The sequence below is a fragment of the Myotis yumanensis genome, unplaced genomic scaffold, assembly GCF_028538775.1.
Source record: "Myotis yumanensis isolate MYYU_CA2020_CCGP unplaced genomic scaffold, mMyoYum1.0.hap1 SCAF_20, whole genome shotgun sequence".
NCBI classification, from domain to species: Eukaryota; Metazoa; Chordata; class Mammalia; order Chiroptera; family Vespertilionidae; genus Myotis; species Myotis yumanensis.
The window spans coordinates 5,509,190-5,531,711 of record NW_027223771.1 but is presented as its reverse complement, the minus strand read 5'-3'; the positions used below and the strand labels follow the sequence as shown (position 1 = coordinate 5,531,711).

The window sequence follows — 22,522 nt, the reverse complement described above, 5'->3', positions numbered from 1 at the left end:
GACAGATTGCAGAATTGGAAAGAAAGAGCAGGATCGAGGCGGAGGGAGGTAGCCTCACCTGAAACCCGAAATAAACAAAGATCAACACCGTCTCCTGTCGCCCTGGAAACGGACCCACGAACCCAAAGTCCCCTGGAGAGACCCGGCCAGGCTCCGAGGGGCCCTCCTGAGGGCCCAGCTCCCCCTCCTGTCCTGCCCTGAGCCCCCCCCCCCGGGAAGCCAGACCCTTCCCACATGGGCCTGGTGTCTGATCGCCGCATCGGGACGTGCGGTGCAGACGCGGTAATTTTCACGGGATGGCGACGGCGACGCTGAGATCTCACAGACCAAAAGCCCGGCCCAGGCCTCCCGCTTGTCTGGGGGCCGCCTCGGGCGAGGAGCGCCAGGCCGCAGGCCCAGGCTCCTTAGTCCCATCTGCGCCCCCCGCGTTCGGGGACAGGTGGTTTTTTTTTTTTTTTTTCTTTCTTTCTTGTAAAATTGTGGACTTTTCAAACCTGTTGACTAAACAGTAATTAATTTATATTTGTGAGAAATGCCACAGTCCTGGTGATTTCTGATGTAAATACTGTTGTTTATAGAGTATGTATTAAATTTTCCTACATTGTAAAACTGCTGCACGTTTGAGTCTTGGATACTGAAAGGGTTTCCTGGGGTTTTGAGAATCGGGCGACGGTGACCAGTGCATGGGGGTGAGCTGGGACCGGCCGCACCTTTTATTACGTGTGTTTTTCCCTGCACAGCCCCCCCTGCTGTTGGGACCGGGACCTCACACCACGGGTTCTAAGGCTTCCCTGAGTGGCCATGGCTGAGGTTGTCTCTGAGCCACTCTAGCCGGTCGCCTGCATCCCGCGCTCGGTGAGATGGCCTGGGGGAGCCGCCCGGTGACCGGGGGTGCCTCTGCCGACCCGAGCCCGTCCACACGGGTCCCCCAGCCCCTCTCTCCATAGGAAACAAAAACACCGCGTCTGCCAGCCCGCGGCCCGGCCCCGACGGCGAGTTAACAGTCGGGCTATATATTCTTGAAGGGAGGGAGCGAGCATTTTATAATGGAAACACTGACACGAATGTTAGCTCTAGCAATTTGGCACAGGGCAGGCCCAGCGCCGGCCGGCCTGCGAGGCCCAGACAGAGGAAGGGAGGCCCTGGCGAGCGGGCGGGGATCCCGGCCGAGCAGGGGCTAGAAGCCGGCCAGACCCAGGGGGGGTTTCTGATACTTGAGTGACTGGGACACCAAACTCCTCATCTCTGTGGCTCTTCATTCCTGGGACGTCCGGGAGGCCTGGCTGCGGGGCCTCGCAGGAGAGCCCGGGGTTCACTGCACGTAGTTCTTAGCGAAAGACTCAAAGAAGCCCTGGCCGGTGTTGCTCAGTGGATAGCGCGTCAGCCTGTCGATTCCGGTCAAGGGCACGTACCTCGGTGGCAGGCTCCTCCCCGGCCCGGGCCCTGGCCGGGGCGCCTGCAGGAGGCAGCCAATCGATGTGTCTCTCTCACATCGATGTTTCTCTCTGTCTCTCCCTCTCTCTTCCACGCTCCCCAAAAATCAATGGAAAAAGATCCTCGGGTGAGGATTGAAAAAAAGAGGGAAAAAGAAAGACTCAGAGAAGAGTTGAGGTCCATCGGCCGTGTTGCAATTTGCACTCGGCTGGGCCGACCTGGGGAGACGAAGCAAGTGCTGCAATCGTCGGCTTGTTATGATTTGCAACAGCAACGGAGCTGCCCAGCTTCTCGCGGCCTCCGGCCAACGCCTGCCTTTTACTGGAAGAAGGAGGCTCCACACACGCCTCCCTCCCTTCATCCCCCCCATCAACTCCGGGCCGGGCCTCGCACGTCTGGCATGGACGCAAGCCCTCCATGAGTGCCAGCAGAAAGGTCACCGAATGAAACGCAAGGCCCTGCCGTGTGCCAGGCCAGCCTGGGCTGCGATTCCGACCTGCGGCTCTTAAAGGAGCAGGGCCCGGCCGGTCCTAACTGAGGCCCTGGACCAGCCCTCTCCCCTGCAGAACCCTGGGCCCTGGCGGCCCCTGCCCTCCGTGGCCGTGTGGCCTGGCTTTGTGTGGGAGCATGGACCAGTCCGTGACCTGGGCTTCTCACCTCCGAGACAGAAGAAGAATCAGCTACTCAGGGCCAGCGGCCCATGGAGGGTTCACACATGGTCTCTTTTGTTTGTTGGTTTTTAATCACTTTTTTAAAAAATAAATCTTTATTGTTGGGGTATTCCAGAGGTGTTCCTTCCCCCCCTTTTTGTTTCTTTTGTGAATGAAGAGCGAACGGTTGTTAATGATGCTTGGTTCTCGCTGACCACACGCGCCCTGGTGGCCCGTGAGGTGGGGATGCTGGGAGGGCCGAGTACGGGGTCCAGGTTGCCCCAATCGGTCCTTTCCTGCGTGTGGCTGGACAGGTGGCCTTGTCATCATTTGCACACACAGAGGAGGCAGCTTCTAGGGTTCATGATGTTTTTTGTTTTTTAATATTTTAAATTCTTGATTGTTTAAAATACTACATAAGTCTCCTTTTTCCCCCATTAACCTCTCCCCAGCTGTCTCCCCCCACGCCCCCTCCCCCTCGGTCTGTGTCCATGGGTCCCGCTCATAAGCTTGCATACAAGTCCTCTGGCTGATCTCTTACCCCCTCAGCCCCGCCTTCCCTCATAGGCTGGACAGTCTGTCCGATGCTCCTATGACTCCGGTTCTGTGGTTCGTGAGGTTTTTCAGTGAGAGCGGAAGCATGCGAGGAGCAGGTTTCTACACCCTGAGGGCCACCGGGAGGGTGACATGTTCCTCAGTCCTGGCTGGGAGTGGTGGGGTCAGGGAGGGGAGGTCTGGGAAGGGGGGAACGGAACTTGCTGGCCTGCAGGGCGGGCCCCCCTGGCAGGGTGCCCCAGGAGCCTTCACCCCGGAGCCATCCCACTAAGCCCAGCTCCCCGAGGCCCAGGGAAGAGGCCTGCTCTAGGCGACATGGAACCCCAGGTCCAGCCTGAACCTTCAAGGAGCTCAGGACGGGGGCCGTACAGCTGGGCCCAAACGAAGTATTTCCCGGGACCCGGACCCTGAGCCTCTCCTGTGGGCCCAGCCGTGTTCTCAGAGGAGCTGAGGTCACAGGCCGAACAGACCAGGAGGCGGCCCTGCCCTCTGAGCGGAGGATTGTGGAGGCAGACCCACGACGAAAGGACAGATGTCAGGTGAGAAGAGATCCAGGGAGAAGAGGTGGGTGGGGGGCCAGGGTGCTGGCGCTGCAGGTGGACTGTGGGAGGGAGGGGCTGGCCTGGGAGCTGGCAGCCCTGGGTGTGAACCAGTGCTCTGTCCCTGGAGTTACAGAGAAGGCAGGCTGTGGCGGGGTGAGCGAGGCTGTGTTTGGGGATCGGCTCCATCCCCCGAGTGCATGTGGTTCTAGAACAACTCCAGCAGAGGGCGGCAGGCGCCTGCAGACGGCCTGCCCGGCCAGCAGGCTCAGCCCTCATCCCCTTGCCTGGCGGGCGCTCCCCTGGGCTGCAGAGCCTGTGGAGAGAGCTTGTCTCTGCAGAAATGGCACAGGACAGGGCAGGGACCAGGAGAGGGGCAGAGGCTGCGAGGTGAGGCCAGCACGCAGTGTGACAGCCGTGTCCCAGCCCCCTTCGGGCCTCACCCTCACCTCCAGCCAGGGGTGCACAGGCTTTTGCCCCCTCTGGCCCAGCCTCTCCCCTCCCACGTGTGAGGCAGCCCGAGGACCCTCCGGTGCTGCAAGGCCCACCAGGCATCCCTGCCGCCCCCCACGGCCCTCAACTCATAAAGATTCCTGGCCAAGTGCTCCTGCGACGTCAGGTGCCAGAGCCAGACCTCGGCCCCAGGCCTCTGCCCCTTTCCTCCTCCCCTGTCACCTCTGATGCATCTGCTGAGTCTTGTTCATGGTCACGATCCAGTTCAAGCTTAGTTCCCTCGGAGCCGCCGCCCTGAGACCTGCTGTTCTGGTTCCCACTCCTGTCTGTTCCTTCCCTGAGGCCATGGGAGCCCCTGGAACTCTGATGCCCGCCCCCCCCCCCCCTCCTTGTCACAGCTGTCTCCCCAGCAGGCCGGGGTGCCCTCTATTGTCATTTTTATTTTTCGTATTGATTTCAGAGAGGAAGGGAGAGGGAGAGACAGAAACATCCGTGATGATGAGAGGGAATCATGGATCGGCTGCCTCCTGCACGCCCCCTACTGGGGATGGAGCCCACAACCCGGGCATGTGCCCTTGACCGGGAATCAAACCGTGACCTCCTGGTTCATAGGTCGACACTCAATCACTGAGCCACACGGGCCAGGCTCCCTCCCAAACTCTGACCTGCTTCTTTGTCGCGATGGGGCAATTCCATGACACAACCATGTGTTTATGGACTTGTCCCTGCAAAGAGAATGGGAGGTAGCCTGCTCCGCTCCCCCGGCACGAGTGGTCGGGAGAGGGTTGTGGGCAGGGGGGTGGGGGGGGACCGCCGTTTCTGGGGACCTCCCCGGGCCGCACCAGCGCCAGGTGCCAGGCGGGTTAGCAGCGTGAGCTCATCGGGTTTCTAGAATGACCTGGGGAGGTAGGTCCTCATAATTCCATTTTACAAATAAGGCAGCTAAGCCTCCAAAAATCCAAGGCGGACCACACAGCAAGCGGCGGGCAGAGCCAGTTGGAGCGCCAAGTCCTCCTGCCGCCCGAGACCACCCCCTGCGCCCCGCTGCTCCCTGCCTGGCACCCCTCCGATGAGCCCCACTCCTCCACTCACCCTCCCACCCCCACCCCCCCATTCTAACTCTCTTCACCCCAAGGTGGGCCCCCTTGCTTATAAATGCCCCTCATTTAATAGCTTTCTCTCCTGTCTTCTCCTTATAAATTCGCCCACCAGGGGCTCCAAGATCCTGGGGACAGAGAGGGGCCCGGGCCTCCGTCTGCAGATGGGTTTGCCGCGGGCGGGCGGCCACGGGGACCCTGCTCCCACCCAGCCCAGCCCGCCGTGGGCCCCATGTGGCCCCAGACTGTGTTCCACACGCACATGACAGGCACATGTCCATGCTCACCAGGGCAACTGGTAGCAAGGTGCTGGGGAGAGAACCCCGGCCTAAGTGGAGGGTCCTGACCGAACGCCAAGCCGGGAATATTCCTGGCAGGGAACGTAGCGTTTTCATCTGATGGTGAACAAGGTTGTTTTAAAAATCCCGTGTGCCCGGCTTCTCAATCATCTGTTCTGTGCTGGCCAGGTGCCCCGGGCTGTGCCCCCTCCGTGGTTACTTCATCCCAGTTATTGCTGGGGGGTTGGGGGGGCAGGGCCACGGGTACCGACAGTTTGGGTGACCGGGTAGGACGCGTGGGTATGTTCTGGCCTTGCTCTGTCCGTTCCAAAGCCCAGACCACCAGGTTTTCTATGGAAATAGAAGAGTGGGGTTCTGGAAAGGTCCCCCGACTTTCAGCCTTTCTCTTGAGGTTGGGACCGGTGCGCATGCTCATTCGGGATCCCTCCCCTCGCTGGCCGTTGGGTTCACGTCCCTCCCGAGCACCCAGGCCCTGTATGGCCCTCTCCCTCCTCCTCCCACCCACGGCCTCACTCCCCGACTCCTGCCCCGGAGCTGCCAGGCCCTGGCCCCAGCACTGAGCAGGGACAAACTCACTGAGTCGCCACCAGCCCTGGGGGACAGGCACGTCTCACCTGACAGAGGTGGGCACGGAGGCTCAGAGGGTGAGAGACCCGCCCCGGACCACACAGGTAGGAACGTGGACGGACGTGGTCTGGCTTCACCGGGCTGCTCCTCAGACTCGTGGACTTTAGTGCCGAGAGCAGGAACGGACCGAAGCTGGACACCTTGGCCCCGCCCTGGCTAAGTATCTTGGGCAAGTCAACTCACAGCGGGCCTCCATTTCTTCATCTGTGAAATGGGCGCGAATGTGTCTCTGGCTCAGTGGGTTACACTGCAGTGGTTCTCAACCTTCTGGCCCTTTAAATACAGTTCCTCATGTTGTGACCCAACCATGAAATTATTTTCGTGGCTACTTCATAACTGTCATGTTGCTCCTGTGATGAATGGTCATGTCAATATCTGATATGCAGGATGGTCTCAGGCGACCCCTGTGAAAGGGTCTTTCGACCGCCAAAGGGGTCGCGACCCACAGGTTGAGAACCGCTGTTTTACAGGATGACATGGAATGACCGCCAGCAGGGAAGCTGGCCCCGAGCAAGCCTTGGCCCTCCTCACACTGGTGGGTGGTGCCCCCCGTAGGTCGCATGTGATCGGGGGACGCAGGGTGGGGGTGGGGGCGGCGACAGGCCCAGGCCTGAGCTTCCAGACTGACCGCTGAGATGGAGGCACCCGGGGTCTCAGGCCAGCCCACCCGAGGCCCCGGGGGCGTGTGGTCCTTCCGCAGTTGTGCCCGCCCATGTGTCCTTGAGACGGTCCCAGCCCCAGGGCCAGGGGACCGGACCCTCCCGCCCCCATGCAGCTCGTCGTGAGGATAAAGAGTGGTGAAGTTGCTACATCCTCTGCACACATTTACAACACAGGCACACACGCGTGCACACACATGCACACACGCTAACTGCCCCCCACACACTGTCAGGGGACACACGCCACCAAAGTCAACTCTCCACCCCGCGAAGGCACCGGCCGTCCAGAAAACAAACTCCAACACGCAAGTCCAAAGGAAAGTAACAAAACAAAACCCAAACTTTACTTGCATGGAGCCGTTAATAAATAATTTACAGTATGTACACGCGGGGACCCTCCACACAGGTCGCAGACACGAGGACGCAGTGGGGGGGGGGGAGGTCCCCACTTCCAAGCAGACGCGAGAGCAAACACAACCAAAATAAAGTGCTTCACTTTTTCCTTCCAGCGCAGGGGCTGTCTGAAGGCCAGCGGGGCGGGCCGCCCGCCCGCCCGCCCGCCCGCCCGCCAGCCCGCCCACCAGGGGGGTTGGCAGAGAGGGGACCTCTTGGAGGGGGAGGCGGGACAGGTCCGCAGCCTCCTGGGCCAGTGTATGCGAGGTCCCTGGGGACGGCAGGGGGTGGGTGGGGCCGGCGGGCCGGGCGGGGAGGGCTGCGGGGCTTCTGGGAGGATGGCCCCCTGGGGCCTGGCAGCACCTTGGGGAGAGGAGCCCAGCTGGCGAGGGTCCCTGGAGCAGCAGTAGAGGCGGGACTGGCCTGGGCTCCTTGGAGTGGCCGCTGGGGCTCCCAGCGGGAGGTCTCCCCGGGCCGTGTGGCCCGGGGGCTCATGGGAAGGGACCCGACGATGGGGGAGACCCTGCCAAGGCTGCTCGGGGCCACGAGGCCTGCTGAAGCCCGCTCCCCTCCCGGACGCAGTCCTGGGTGGACGGGAAGCGCGGGTTTGGGGAGCGAGCAGAGGATCAGGGCAGGCCAGCTGGCCCCATCCACCAGCACCCCCCCATCCCCCTGCGGCCCCAGCCCCCTGCCCGGGCTCTGGCCACTTGCTGGGCAGGAAGGGTCATAAGTCAAAGGGTAGTTCTGTGTGTAGACATTTAGAAACTCAACTCAACTTCCTAAGCACAGTGGGGGGGAGGGGGGGGGTGGGAGAAGGGGCCGGACAAGGGGATCCAAGCCCACGAGTGGCATCGCTCAGAGCACGTGCCAACACGCACGGTCCCGGGCAGGGGCCTGGGGTGCCCTGAGACCCCGGGGACAGGAGGCCCTGCCTGGGGGGGGGTCCAGCCGCGAGGGTGCCCCGGCCCCGCAGGCTCAGTGTGTGCGAGTGTGCTCGTGTAAGTGTGCGCGGACGGCGGGCGTGCAGCAGTCGCCGGGCGTTCAGTGCATGGCGGGGCGGGAGGCGCTGGCGTGACCTTCCCAGTGTCAGTGGCGGGGCTCCAGCCTGGGGCTCGGATGTGCACAGTCACACGGCGGGGCTGGGGGCGGTGGGGCGGCTCTCCCGTCACTCAGCTGCACAGTCGGCAGCAGGCACAGCACCAGTGGGTCACCACAGCCTGTCGGGGGGCTCCCGGGAGGGCGAGGGGCCGCCCCAGCCCCAGCCCTGGCAGCAGCAGCAGCCGAGTCAGCGCCGAGGGAACCGCCCCAAGCTCACCAGCCAGCGCTGCCTCGCTTCTGGCCCCTCCGAGGCCGGGGCCGCCGGGAAGCCTGGCCCCTCCGCAGTTGCCTCGCTCTCCATCCTATGCGGCCAGGGCCTCTGGGAACAGGGGGAGCAGGGCGAGGAGCAGGAGGCTGCCCAGGAGGAGCCGGGGGGCCGGGGCCAGCCCCGCGGTGGCTGCCCGGCCGGGGGGCTCCCGCGTCCTCTCGTACAGGTGCAGCTTGTCCTTGTCCGAGTGGAGCGTCTTGACGTCCTCCAGGGCGTAGTACGCGGCCAGCGTGAAGTTCACGTCGCCCGTGGTGAGCAGGTCGAAGACGCAGGCCTGGTAGTACAGGTCCTCCACGGGCAGCCGCTCCTTGCACTTGGCCACGGCCGTCTCGTAGGGGAAGGTGTCAGGGGCGGCGGGCGCCGGGCCCTCGGGGCCGCGGGCGGCCTGGAAGTCGATCTGCTGGTTGAGGGGGCAGCCCCGCAGGCAGAGGTAGAGGCCCTGGCTGTCGCGGTCCTCGACGGCGTGCACCACCTCCTCGGGCATGCGGACGGCGAAGGTCAGGTAGCGGCCCACCTGGCGCACCACGATGGTGGTGCCGATGTACTTGGCGTGGATCTCCACGTGCTGGCCCGACACCTTCTCCGTGATCCGCAGGCTGTTGGCCCCGTGCTTGTCCCCGCCATTCTTGGAGCCGTCGGCGAAGGCGGCCGGCAGCTCGTCCATCTCGGCCTGGTACACTTTCTGGTCCACGCACTCCTGGAAGTTCTTGAAGATGATGGTGAGCTGCGGGGGAGCGGGCAGAGAGAGGGGTCAGGCGGGGCCGGGGCTGGGGGGGGGGGGGAGAAGGCCTAGCCCCGTGCTCGCGATGCCCACGATGCTCTAAGCTGGGGCGCGAGGAGCCCCGAGAACGCCCAGACCGTCCCTTCCGCATTTTGGCCCCTAGTTCAGCACCACCTGCACGATGAACATTTTCCTTTAAAACAGCGGTTCTCAACCTTCTGGCCCTTTAAATACAGTTCCTCATGTTGTGACCCAACCATAAAATTATTTTCATTGCTACTTCGTAACTGTCATGTTGCTACTGTGATGAATCGTCATGTAAATATCTGATATGCAGGATGGTCTTAGGCGACCCCTGTGAAAGGGTCGTTCGACCGCCAAAGGTTGAGAACCAATGCACTAGAGCCTGCCTCGGGGGGCAGAGCTGGGCTGAGCCCCCGACGGGCTGTGTCAGTCACCGTCCTCCTGAGAACCAGGCACACGGGCACACTGGCCGCATCAGTGTCCCGCGTGGCACGGCAGGGGAGGGTGACGTGACCTCCGATTTACAGACCAGGCAACGTGGGCTCAGAGAGGTAAAGCGATCTCCCCAAGGTCACACAGCCAGCAAGCAGCACCACTGGGACTGGACTCCTGGTTCCCAGTCCCTGTGCTTCTTGGGCCACAAGCCTACAGGGTGGGGGGCCTGGGAGAAGGATGGGAGACAAACAGCCAGGGGAGTGAGTGTGAGTCCCCTGCCTCCCTCCCCCCATCCTGGCAGCGATGTCTGGCTGCTCTTTCCTCTATACTCCTAACTAGGAGGATTGTGTGGGCTGGAGACAGCCTCTCTCGTCCCTGCTCCCAGGGTCAGCTGGTGCCTCTAAGGCCGCTGTCCCCCCTGACCCAGGGCACCTGGACCGCTGCATCTCTGGGCACACGAGGGCGAGCTGGTGCTCTGTGGGTGCTGCGGGACAATACAGGGGGCCCCAGCCTCTCCATCCTGCTTCGAGCCCTCCTCATCGAACCGTACGCAGCTACTGCTGCTCTATACCCCGGGCCTGCAAAGCCGGCGACTTCATAAGGTTCCACCTCCTGCAGCTTCCTTCTCTCCGTCCAGGGCTCCTGCAGGGCCCGGAGGTGGGCCAGCCAGGGTGGTCTGGGCGGTGGGTGGTCCTGCCATTGGGGGACGGGGCTCGGGTGAGGGACTTTGGGGTCCCTGCCTCGTGCGCAGGGCCACACAGACACTGGGGGGCGGGGCCGCCTTCCCAGGGCCACCGTCTCCCTGAACAGGAAAGGCTGGTTCTGCTCTAACCGCCATCTCTCGCGGAGACAGTCTCCTGGAAGGCTGACAGGCCGCCTGACTCTCTCCTTGGCACCGGTGCCAGGGCCTCAACCACAAGTAACAGCATGAAGGGGGCCTGTTGAAAGCCGGGCGGCGTGCTGCCAACAGGGCCCGGGCAGGGCTGCCGCTCCTGCCTTTGCTGCCCCCCTCCCCTTCCCCGAGGGGCCTGGGCCCACCCCATCGCGCTGGGGACGGGGCAGGGCTGGGCTGCACCCACCACTGTGTATGTAGCGCCAGCGACATGCCAGGCCTGGTACCAGGGCCGTGTCCACACAGGGAGCGAGACGGCCCAGGGCCCGTCCTCATGGAGCTCACGTTTGGGGGGTCACAGACCAGGCAGATGAATTATGCAGGGAGAGTGGTAAGTGTGACTGGGGACCAGCGAGGGGGAGAGGGGATGGGAGGCAGAGACCCAAGATCCTCTGCTCCGTAAACCTCAGTTTGCTCACCTGTACAATGGGTGCTGCTAGCACAGCTGGAAAGAGAGGCCCGGGAGGCTCTCCCATGGGGTGAGAAGTTGGCTCAAACAGCCCAGATTCTGATTATTCACGAGCACAGGACGGCGCGGGCTGGATCACGCCGTCATCATGGGAATGAGCCAGGGCCCCTGGGCCGAGGCATCACGCTGAGGGCAGGCAGGAGGGGAGTGGGGTCACGGGAACAGGAGAGTCAGGCCGAGGGCTCCTGCTGGCCTAAAAGGCCCCCGGTGCCCCTCAGCTTGGCGAGGAAAGCCCCCTGGCTTCGCTTCCTCCCTGAGGCTCCAGGCCCGCACCCACCTCGGCCTGGCTCTGCCGCTGCCCCCTCCCGTCCTGGGGGGCGCGCTCAGGCCCTCCCCGGGGCCCTGCTCAGAGCCCTCGGCATCCTGCTGCCCCAGCTCTGTCTCCGTTATCAGCCGGGAAGCTGGGGGAGGCGGGCCACCTCCAGCACAGAGGCCGGCACAAAAGATGGTGCAGTTGACGTCTGCTGAGTCAGTGAGCGAACCAACACCTCCGTCAGGGAGCGATGGGAGGCCTCCGAGAAGAGGCAGGGGCAGGCCACAGGCGCTGGGCCCAGCCACGATGCCCCTACCTGTGACCACAGGCCCCGTCTCCCTGACACCCGAGACTGTGGCCCCAACGCCGACCCTGTCCCTGCTGGGCCTCTAGCAGGGCCTGTGCGCCTCCTGCTGAGGGGGACACAGCGAAAGCCGCCGAGCTCCCAGCCGGCTGCAAAGATCAAGGTGGCCCCCATCACAGCAGAGGGGGGCTGGGCGGGCCAGCTCTGCGCCAGGCCCCATGTCCTTCTGGAAACTGCTATGGGAAGGGAGGCACTCCCAGCCTGTGCCCTGCAGCAAGCCTGCACCACAGCTGCCATTGGGAAAAGGCCGCCATGTCACTGAAGGGGCGCAAGAATGAACGAGGAGCCCACTTGGGTTGGGACAGCATGGCTGGGGTCAGGGCCCCAGAGAGCCAGCAGAGAGCGGAGGGCGGCAGCCGGGGCCCCTGCACACACCCCGCCTGCGGACTCCCGTTGTTTGTGGCCTAAGGGCTCTTGCTCCACCGTGTCACCCCCGTCACTGGGGGCAGCTGACCACTTGGCTGGTCATGAACCACAGTTCCTCCTGGGCTCTGTGATCATGTTCGGTGCTTCTACCCCCTGGGTTAGGAGGGGCAGCTCCCTCCTCTGTGCTCCTGCCAGGATGGGGCCCGGAGGCAGGGCCCCTCCCGGAGCGGGCTTGCTGCTGGATTTAGAAGCTGCAGCCGCAGGCTCCCAGCATTCCTTCATCTTGGCTCTCGGTCAGGTGGGAGGTGTGTAGGTAAAGGGGCTGCAGAGAAGGCAGGGGGGGTCTTGACTTGGCCCCCTTCGGCCCACAGAGGGCTGGGAGGGGGACAGGGCAGAGAGCGCCGGCCACAACTCGGCCGCCACTTCAAGGCCTGGCGCCGAGGGCCTGCGAGGGCCTCCGCGGGCCGAGACCCGCTCGTTTCCTATCCAGCGGTTGGTCTCAGAAACAGGCCCCCTGCGGGCACGCGAAGGCTGTTGGCACAGAGGGAAGTGGCAGGAATTTTGCCGGCTGCCGGTCACCTCACTGTCCTCTGGGACAGAGGGACAGGAAGGGACGGGGGGCAGGGGCAGCCTGGCGCCCTTGTGGGTCAGCCTGGCGCCCTTGCCACGTGTTTTTCCGAGGAAAACAGACCCACTGCCGATCTGGGAACCCCAGGGGCCCTGGTGGACCCGGCCCTGAGGGGGCAGGCGTGTCCCCATCACCTGGACCCCGAGTCCGCCAGCCTCCCTCTGGCTGCATCTGGAAGGGAGGCCACGGGACCTGGGCCCCGTGTGTGCCCAGGGCACGGGTGTGCACACGTGAGCACACATGCACATGCTCGTGCGCACACGCACACAACAGACACCAGGTCCCCTCCAGCATCTCCCCTTCCCACGAACAGCGCCTTCGCAGGCTGACTGCCCTTTGTGCCGCCAGGTTACGCCCAGTGAAACAAATCATCTACATCAGCGGTTCTCAACCTGTGGGTCACGACCCCTTTGGGGGTCGAACGGCCCTTTCACAGGGGTCGCCTAAGACCACCGGAAAACACAATAGAATTACATACTGTTTTAGGGATTAATCACTAAGCTTTCATTATGTTCCATTTGTAACAATGAAATTGGGGGTCACCACAACATGAGGAACTGTATGAAAGGGTCGCGGCATTAGGAAGGTTGAGAACCACTGATCTACATCTATTCACGTTTGATGGTTTCTGACCCCAGAAAACTGATTTCACAAACCCCGAGGGGAGGTGGCCGGCAGTTTGAGAAACCCCGCACTCTAGGCAACATTAAGAATCTCTAGAACATTCCTGTCTAAATCATCTGCTCGTTTACTAAAAATAACGAGAACACGGTGGGTGCAGGAGGCGTCTGGGTGGGCAGGGGGCTGAGTCTGGGCCATCCTGACAGCAGGGCCTGGGCGGTGGGGTCCCATAGGCCGCAGCCGCAGCCCCAGTCTTAGCCGCAGCGCCAGCCCCAGCCCCAGCACCAGCCCCAGCCGCAGCCGCAGCCCCAGCCCCAGCCGCAGCCTTACCTTGCTGGTGGCCGTGGCGGCCGAGCCGGGGAGCACGGGGGTGTTGGTGACCTGGACATTCAGGTAGTTATTGTCGATGAGCGGCCAGGCCCCCTGCACCTTGCAGGTCTGGAAGCGGTCCGTGAAGGTCCTGAGGTGCGGGTCCCCGAAGAGGCCGCAGTGCGTGTAGTTGGGGGCGGCCGCGTGCTTGTGGAAGCTGCGCTCGTAGTGGCAGATCTCGGGGCTGTCGGAGCGCTCCTGGCTGTCCCCGGGGGGCGGCAGCGTGCGCAGGCGCGGCTGCGAGGTGGGGCCATCCTTGGAGCAGTTGTGCTGGCTCATGAGGTCCTCGATGCCATGGACCGCCGAGTGGTAGGCCAGGTCGCCCCGGCAGGTGCGCGCCGTGCGCCGCGTGCACAGGGCGTAGGTGCGCAGGGCCGCGCAGAACTCGGGCGCGTCGTCCGAGGCCGGGGAGTGGCCGCCCGCCGTGGCGCTCCAGAACTCAGAGTTGCACTTGAGGATCTTGCACGGGGAGGCGGCTGTGGGGGAAGCGAGGGACACGCCGTCAGGGTGGGCGCACGCACACACCCGGGACGCCCCGTCGGAGCCGGCACCACCCACCCTGCAAACGCGAGCCCACCCCGATGTCCAAATCCTTCCGCGCGGCTCCAAATAACCCCAAGCGGCTGGGCTCGCAGCTCCGCCAGCTGCAAGGCCGGTGGCAGCCCCTCCCGCAGCCCCCAGCCCTGGAGAGGAATGAATGGTCAGTGTTTCGGGGCAGCAGGATTATAGGCGCAGGCAGGCCACCCTTGGGCCTTTGGCATCTGTTTACATCTTCACATCCATCTCCCAGGAATCTGGCAAAAGCGGCTGACATTTGTCGGGGAAGTAAGCCCCACTGTTCAGTACGTGCCCCAAGCTTAGCTGCTGTGTGACCTTCTGCAAATTACTTAACCTCTCTGTGCCTTGTTAGACTCATCTGGGGAGGGGTAACAGTATCTATCCTGGGAGGTGGCTAAAAGGGTTCAAGGGCTTAGAAAGGCACCAGCATTTCGCTGGAGGTCAGTGGATGTTGGCTAGTCGGCCCTGGGCACGGAGGGCCTGGTTCTGGCCACCTCGTGGGCGTAGCTCCATCCCTCTCTGGAGAGCAGACTAGGAAGCAACTGGGAGGGATCGCTGGGTTTGCCTCAATGTGTGGCCTGTTTGCTTGTTTAAGCTTTGAGTGACAGCTAGCTACAAACGGCGGCGCCTTAGGACCAGGGCTTTAACACACCAAACTGCCCGGGTGTCCCCAGCGGCTTAAAACCTTCTGCTCTTGCCCATCCTCCTGGGAGTTTAAGAGGAAGCCCCAGAACCTTTCTAGATGGCAACGCTGTAGGTCAGGGTGGGGGGATGGCTCGCAAGAGGCCACCGAGAGTGAAATCGGGCTGGAATTGACGGCTCCCGTTCCCCTCTGCCACCTCTTTGGGTGATGACACAGCTCTTCAGGCCTGGAGTGGACATGCACGGGGCTGTCGCTTCCTGGAGGCCTGGGGGAAGGGCATCAGGGATGTCAGGGCTGGACAGTCCCCGTGGTGGTGAGGTGAGGGGCCCCCAGGGAGTCGTCCTGCCGCTCCGTGCCCACGGCACTAAATCACGGGCCAGGGGCCTGCCCAGGTCAGGGCCCGGAATGTAACCTGGCCCGGCATCAAAAGGAAACGCTCTCAGCGGTGGCGTCACCTGCCAGAGAGACCCAGAGGCGCTGATTTTTATGTTCAGTATCTTTAATAAAAAAGCAGGAGACCCGGATTCCAGGCAGTAAAACCCTGGCCTTTGCTGATGCGGGTGTCCAAGGAGAGGAAAGTCTGAGCGTTTGAAAGAGATCCGATTGCAACGGGTGCGAGTGGGAGGAAAGGGAGCTACCCTGGTGCCTGGTGACAGAAGGCGGCCAGCTGTCTCCCTCCTGCCTGGTTCCTGCAGGCGGCAGAGGGGCCCCGTTCTGGCTTTTCTGCCACCTCTCAATGGGCCCGAGACAGCCAATAGGAGAAAAGCCAGGAAGGAGAAAAGTGATGGAAAATAAGACGTTTTCCTGAACTTAATTTCTTTAAAAAAAAAAAAATAATTTTACTGATTTCAGAGAGGAAGGGAGAGGGATACAGAGATAGAAACATCAATGATGAGAATCACGGATTGCCTGCCTCCTGCACGCCCCACACTGGGGATGGAGCCCACAACCTGGGCATGTGCCCTGACCGGGATTCGAACTGTGACCTCCTGGTTCGTAGGGCGACGCTCAACCACTGAGCCACGCTGGCTGGGCCATTTCTTTTTACCTATTTATCTTTACTACTGAAAGTATTACAGATGTTCCGCCTTCTTCGTCCCCCCACTGACCCCTCCGCCATCTTGGCCACTGTGTCCTGGGGCAGGGACCCTCTTGGCGCCTCTGCTCACCCTTATACCCAGGGCTGCACCCCAGACGCCCGGGAAAATGCGCAGTCGCCGCACAGAAACGTACGCTCCGTTGACGCCCACGATGCATGTTTGTTTGGACCCAGGCCCCCTGAGACAGGACTTTCGGGATTAGCTGCCGGGGGACAAACAGAGGGGAATCCAGAGGCCGCAGCGACCAAGGGTGGGGTGCAGGCAATGCCTACTCTCAGGGCTCCCAGACTTGCTGGGCGTGGAGGGAACCCCTGGCATGCGTCAGACCCGTTTGCTCTTGACTCCTGCAGCGAAGGCCACAGCCCCCTCCTCCGTGCAACCGACTTCAAGAGCCTTAACCATCGCTCTGGGACCAACCTCCACGGAGTTTTAGAACCTGGGGCCAGAGGGACGCCAGAGGTCACTGCTTTCCACCCGCAGACAGCCTCCTGGGCAGGAGACCCCCCTGTGGCACCCCTGCCCGGCGGACACCGGACCTCCCTGCACTGAACTGGGCCAGCGCAGGGCTGGCCCCTCCTGCCCCGGAATGTCCAGCTGTGGACCCACATCTGTCTCCCAAGGACTTTCATGGGGCCTCCATCCTTCTGTGTATACTGAAGACAGCCCTCAGTTTCCCTGGCCATCTTCTTGGCCGCCCCTAGCGGCTCTGTGGGCCTGCCCGACCGGTCTCATCCAGGACACCCCTGCCCCGGGTCCCCCCATTTTTGTCCTGGAATCCTTGGCTCCCACAGGCCACACATGTAACGTTTCTCATCTGGGGGAGGTGGGCACAGCAGACAGAGCAACCACAGCCACACAGCCTGCCTGCCTGGCTTCATTCTTGTCCTTTAAATAGCAACCCAGCGCCTCTCAAGCAGAAAGAGGGAGGCAGGGAGCTGGGAGTCCCAGCTGCACGGAGCCCGGCGGGAGGAAAATATTTACGCGCCCGGACGGCATTAGCGGCTTTCAGAGGCCTCCTTTGAACTGTTAATCAAGGCCAATCTGGGAGAATAATAGCCTGATTATTACCGCCTCGTTTGCATGACAAAGAAGCCCAATAAAACTGATTTTGCTGCGCGCGGAGGGGGTGTGAGGGCCGGGCCCTGAGAAAGGAGTCTTAGGAATGTGGTAAGCCGCTCCGAAGCCTGAACCCAGGAATAAAGACAATGCAATTTGCCACCAAGAAAAGCCCAATAGACCAATAAATTACCCGCGTGCAAAGGGATTAGATCGGGTTTCAGATGCCGAGTGGGAGGGGTGGGGTGAGCCAGGGAACAGAAAAAACCTGCCTCTTCTTAAAGGGGCAAAGCTCGGCTTGAAGGCAAGCCCCGTGGCCGGGCGGGCGGCTTCCGACGCCGGGGCCTGCATGGCAACGTGCATGACTTGCTGAAGGTTCCGGAAGCAGCTCTGTGCCAGGCACCGTGCTTCATGCTGTTCCTGGAACAAGCCCCAGTGAGCTCCTGTGCAGAGGTAGAGCGAGCCACGGAAGCTTCCAGAATGCAGAGCAAACGCGTCTTATCTGAGCACTAAAAGGCAACAAAGGTGGAAGAACGGAGGCTTGAGAGGGCATCGGGGAAGCGGCATTTCAATGAGGCCTGGAAGGGCAGCGGGATTTGACGGGTCCCAGAAACGCAAGGGGCCAGGCACAGCTGCGGTTGGCCAGATGCTAACTGCTGGTTGGTGAGCGTGCAGCCAGGAGTTTGGGGCCAGGCACAAGGGCCTTGCGTGCCAGCTGTGCCCCTGATAAAGCCAACGGCGGGCAGCTTCCCTCTGCTTCCCTCTGTTGAGTGGGGCTGGGGATCTGCAAAGCCCTTTCCCCTGGTCACCGGGCTCCCTGTTGGATTCCGCCACTAGGGGGCACTAGACGGAAGAGGGAAGGCTGGAGGCGCACACTGGTTCACCTTCTCTTTTAAATATATTGATTGATTTCAGAGAGGGAGAGAGAGAAACATCAATGATGAGAGAGAATCATCGACTGGCTGCCTCCCGCACGCCCCACACTAGGGATCGAGCCCACAACCTGGGTGTGTGCCCTGACCGAGAATTGAACCATGACCTCCTGGTTCCTAGGGCAACACTCAACCACTGAGCCATCTGGACGGAGCCAGTGGTGGACAGTGGCCCTTGTCTCCCCTCCCCTGTCACCTCCCCGCCCCCCCCAAGCATCACTGGTGCCACTCAGAAGTACTGAGACCAGCCAGGCACGGGGCCCTCCTCATGGACTGGGCCCCCCAAACCTCTTCCCTTTGTCCCCCAGCCTCAGGGCTGGGAACCACTTCCTGCCACTGTGTGCCTCAGCGACCCCTCCTGCTTTCTCACTCCCCCACACCCATCTGCCATCCCCCATGTTAAGATCCCTCTGTGGACAGAGCCGTGTGGTTTTTATTCTCCTGACGGACCCTGAGGCACCAGCCTGAGGACTTCCGACTAGATCCAGTTGATCTCGGGGCCCCGACAATGGCCCGCAAGGACGCGGCACACTCGAAACACTATTTTGGGGCGCAGTGTAACTTAAGAGGCAATGGCTCCGATTGGGATGGAAGCGATTGGGTGGAGCTTAGAGAACGCGCTGCACAGCCTCTGGGATGGCCGTGCTGAAGCGGTTGTTCACTGCCCACCCCCTGGGGCAGCTCCTCTCTCTCCAGCAACAGGCCGGTGCGGGTCCGGAGGGTGGTTATGGGAACGGAGTACCAGCCAGGAGGGCCCACCTGCCGCCAGCAGCAGCAGGAGCAACGGGCCATCCTGCACCCTCTCCTGTCCCTCAGCTCTGAAGCTGGGAGGGGGCAGCCACCCGAGCCAGGGTCGGTATTTGGTAAGCTCAGCCCTGGGCACCGTTCTGGGGGCTCCTGGCTGGACAGATGCCCGAGGCTGCCTGTCTGTCCCGCTTGTAGGAATCTCACCCCATTGCCTGACGTCAACATGCAGGTGTTTGGCATCGGACACCGAGAGGACCACACCCAGGTGACGGCTTGGCTTTTTCGCCGGCGACAGCCGACGCCACCTTACTTAACCGGCAAGCAGACAGAACTGGCCACCTTTCGAAAGGCCTTTCTCCCTGGTCCAGCCTAGGAGGGTCCCAGGGACTGACGGAGCCTGAGACTCCCCGCCCCAGAAGGCACTGGGGACCTTCTGGGCCTTTCTGCAGGCACTGGCCTAAGGGAGAAAGAGCGAAGAGCAAGGCCGGAGGAATTTTCTGGGTGAGTTAGGAAGGGGGGGTGGGGGGCTGGGGAGCTGGGGGTTAACTCCCTCCACACATGCCAAGTGTGGGCAGGGGTGGCTGCACGCTGCTCAGCGAGCTGAAGCAGTAGGCACTGCCCCCCAGCCGCGCCCAGCCAGGGCTGCTCTGCCCCAGCCCCCACACAGGCCAAGTTGTTGCAAGAAACCACGCCGCCTGCCAAGGCAGAGGGCACACCTCCGCTTACAGAGTGGACACCCTCCCCCAGCTCCCACTGCGGCCACTGGGAGCCAGGCCCACGGCGAACAGGGCTGCCGGCCAGGCAGCTGAGGGCTCCTCCGGGCAGGAGGGCCTCGTGGTGGGCCAGGGCCAACTTAAGGCGGACAGCTAAGCTAAGCTACCCGGGTTCCACAGGAGGGTGGGGATGGGCAAAGAAAGACACCCCTTTTCAGATCTAATTGCAGCTTGCAGGTGAGCAAGTTGGTCTTTCTGCTTTGAGGCGAGGCATCACCCTTTCCCCCCGAGTCTAGGGCTAGCCCTAGAGACGCTAATTTTCCATCCTTGCTCTGCCTCCAGCAACCCTGGGCTCCTCTGCTTGGCCACTCCAGGTCAACATTCATTTGAAGTGGCTTTTCTCCCTCACCACCGTCCGCGGGCAGGCCTTCCTCCTCCACCTTCCTCCTGCCCGGGGAGGGCAAACGCAGGCCAGCTGGGCACGTGCCCAGGGTGCGTGCACCCCCCCCCTTCCCCACACACACACCCACACCCGGGTGTGAGCCTGTGATCCGGGACGTTCCGTAGCAGGGGGAGCAATCATGGGCTCCTTTCTGCAGGGACCTGGGCGCAGAGGGATGGATGCATGGCTTTCCCAGGTGCCTGGGTATGCTGCCTGCCCCGGGCGAAATGGTGTGTGAAATGAATACATAAGCAAAACCCAAAGGACAGAGTCGGACTCGGGGAATGTGCACGGTGACAGCCCTGTCAACTGGTTTTCCCGGCCTGTGGCCGGGTGGCATGTTCTGTGGAACGCTGAGCCAGGGATGGAGAGGGAGCCCCGAGGAGCCCTGGGAGGAGGCAAGAATGCCAGACCCATGGGAAATGTGCTGAGAGAGAGAGAGAGAGAGAGAGAGAGAGAGTGAGTCTCATCTCTCTGACCACACAGACACCCTTGCACACTGCAGAGGGCTGGGTCTCCCGAGCCTTAATTTCCCCACTGAGGATTAACATTCAAAAATATATATATATTTGTATTAATTTCAGAGAGAAAGGGAGAAGGAGAGAGAGAAACATCAATGACGAAAGAGAATCATGGATCGGCTGCCTCCTGCACGCCCCACACTGGGGATGGAGCCCGCAACCCAGGCATGTGCCCTGACAGGGAATCGAACCGTGACCTCCTGGTTCATAGGTGGACGCTCAACCACTGAGCCCCACCAGCCAGGCGAGGACTAACGTTTTAAAAGCAGCTGCCGTTTAAGAGTAAAGGGGAGAATTCTCAGAGCAGCGATCTCCCTGTGCATGAGAGCGGCCTGGAGGGCCTGGGTAGAGACCACTGGGTCCCAGCCAGGACTTGGATGTCTAAGAACTTCCCAGGGGAGGCAGATGGGGCTGGTCCAGGGACCACACTTTGAGAACCGCCATGCTGGAGCCCAGCATCCATATGTCGTTGTAGGAAACGCGCCAACGTATCGACAACATATGCCACGGGTGGGCTTCCCTTAGAAATCTGGTTTAAGAAGTCCCAATGGCTTCAGAGTCTTAACCGCATCTATTAATTGTGTTTTGAAGAGGCTGCTGTTTGTGGAAGACTGTACTAAGCAGTCTCTTCTGCCCTCGTCCCCCCTACCCCAGCTACACGTGTCTGCTCTGCCACCCATTAAAGGCACAGCCTCGGCCAAGCAGACACCCTCGCAGCCCACGGGACACGACAGAGCCCCCTTCCCTTTACCTGACGGCAGACGCCAGCCTTGCATCTGGCGAGGGCCCCCCTCCACCCCCATGTCACTCAAGCCAGGGGCACAGTAGGTGTGCCATAAACGCGGAACGGGGACATGTAAACATTCTGAAATGACACAAACCCGCTCAGTGTAGCAGCCGTCAAGGCATCTTTCTCCGCACAACTCCGTCCAATTTAATTTGCACTCCCCTGGGCTCTCTCCTGGCAGCCATTCAAGCTGACGTGCACCGAACAAACCCAGGCTTTCAGTCCAGCCCACCTGTTTTCAGCGGGAGCGGCCGTGGAGCCCGGGGTCCCCGCGTGTCCCCAGGCCTCACCTTTTGCCGGAGCTTTCTTGGCCCTTCTGTCCTCCATCCTGCTCTCCCTCAGGCCTGCAGCCCCTCTGCCAGCGCCTCACAGCCCGCGACAGGCCATCTCTGCTGTGGACACGGCTCATTCTGTCTCTTCCTTGAGAAACTGTCTTTTGACCCAGGTTTCTGGAGCACACAACTTTTCGGAACTCCCCCTCTCTCCCCGGCCTATTGAGTTTGGGGCTCTTGAAAGCTCAGGTTTCAGTAAGGTGGGCAATTTTGACTAAATGCAGCTGTTAAGGCCTCAAATTAGAAGAAACATTAGCCAGTTGGCGTGACAGTGCGGCGGCTATCTGTTCCATCGGCCAGGTTTGAGTTACGGGCCTGGGAGCCAAGAAGAAATGGGCTTCTTGGAAAACAGAAGTGATGGAATTTGGGGGTGGCGGATTACATAACCGACCCACCAGCTTTCCCCAGACTACGGGGGACACTTTAAAGTCTGAAACAAGGAGAAAGGAAATAAAACAACGACAAAAACAACACAACAAAACCGCCACCAGTAGCCCTCGCAGCTCCCTCCTGCCTGCGAGTTCCCCTGTCAGCCCGTCCTTTCTCCCCATCCGGCCCAAGAAGCTAACCAGCGCTGCCACTTTAAGAGCAGGAAGGTGTTGTTTTAAGGGCCCCTAAGCCCCCCTTCTCCATTTCAGCTCGGAGCTGAGATCACATCCCCCCACCGCAGGGCTGCCCGGGGACAAAAGCCATCTATCAACCCATCTGATAAAACGTCCGATGGGGATGGGCCGGATCGTTATCTGGGACCAAACGAGGGTGCACACGCTGCAAACTCCAACGCTCCGAAAGGGGAACTTCGTTTTCCAGGAGAGGGTCATTTTTAAAAATTAATTTTTTTTTTTTTTAGTTCTTGGGAAGGAACCAGATCAGCCTTTCAGCCAGACTGCTTTGTAGATGGAGAAACTGGCTTTTAAAAAAAAGGGGTTGGGGGGGGGGAAATGGGACTCCCTGCTGTGGATGGGCTGCGGAGGTTTTAGTATCCCTGGGGGGGGCCAGGGCGCAGGAGGTCCAAAGCTCTTGGGGGCACTGACACCCCAACTCCCCCTGTCCTAGGCCTGGGCCTCCCCAGTGGAATCCAGGGCTGGGAGCAGGTTAGGGCTCCCCGGGGCACCCTGGTGGGGGGGGGGGGCGTGCAGCTGCCGAGTGTGAACTGGGCGCACTGCACCTGGAGGCCGCCCGGGACACCCAAAGCAGGGCCGGGGCGGGAAGGTAAACTGATCCCAGGTCCTTTCCGCCCCCTGGGCCGCCTGCCTGCCTGCCTGCCTGAGCGGTCCCCCTGCCCGAGCGGCAGCCTGCAGCCTGGATGGCCCAGTTCTGCCAGTTCCTGAAACCCAGTTGGCGGAGGAGCAAAACAAAACAACGCCATCCCGGTCGAACTCAAGTCCTTTCTTGCAAAGCCCCGCGGTGCGCGGGGGCCGCGCGCATCCGCCGCGTCGGGCTGCGGAGCGAGACACAGAAACACACTCGCATTTTC

At 61.6% G+C, this 22,522-nt stretch overlaps 1 protein-coding gene across 3 annotated transcripts in view; it reads right to left on the bottom strand.

Moving 5' to 3' along the window:
• Positions 1-6,623: 6,623 nt before the first annotated feature.
• RGMA (repulsive guidance molecule BMP co-receptor a) overlaps positions 6,624-22,522 on the bottom strand; it is a 32,072-nt gene continuing 16,173 nt past the window's right edge. For all 3 annotated transcript variants that reach the window (XM_070400667.1, XM_070400665.1, XM_070400666.1), the window contains exons 3-4: positions 13,176-13,690; positions 6,624-8,796 (exon numbers count right to left, since the gene is read on the bottom strand). In XM_070400667.1, coding sequence (XP_070256768.1) covers positions 8,107-8,796; positions 13,176-13,690 — 1,205 coding nt within the window. In that variant the 3' untranslated portion in view covers positions 6,624-8,106. The remainder of the gene's footprint in view (positions 8,797-13,175; positions 13,691-22,522) is intronic.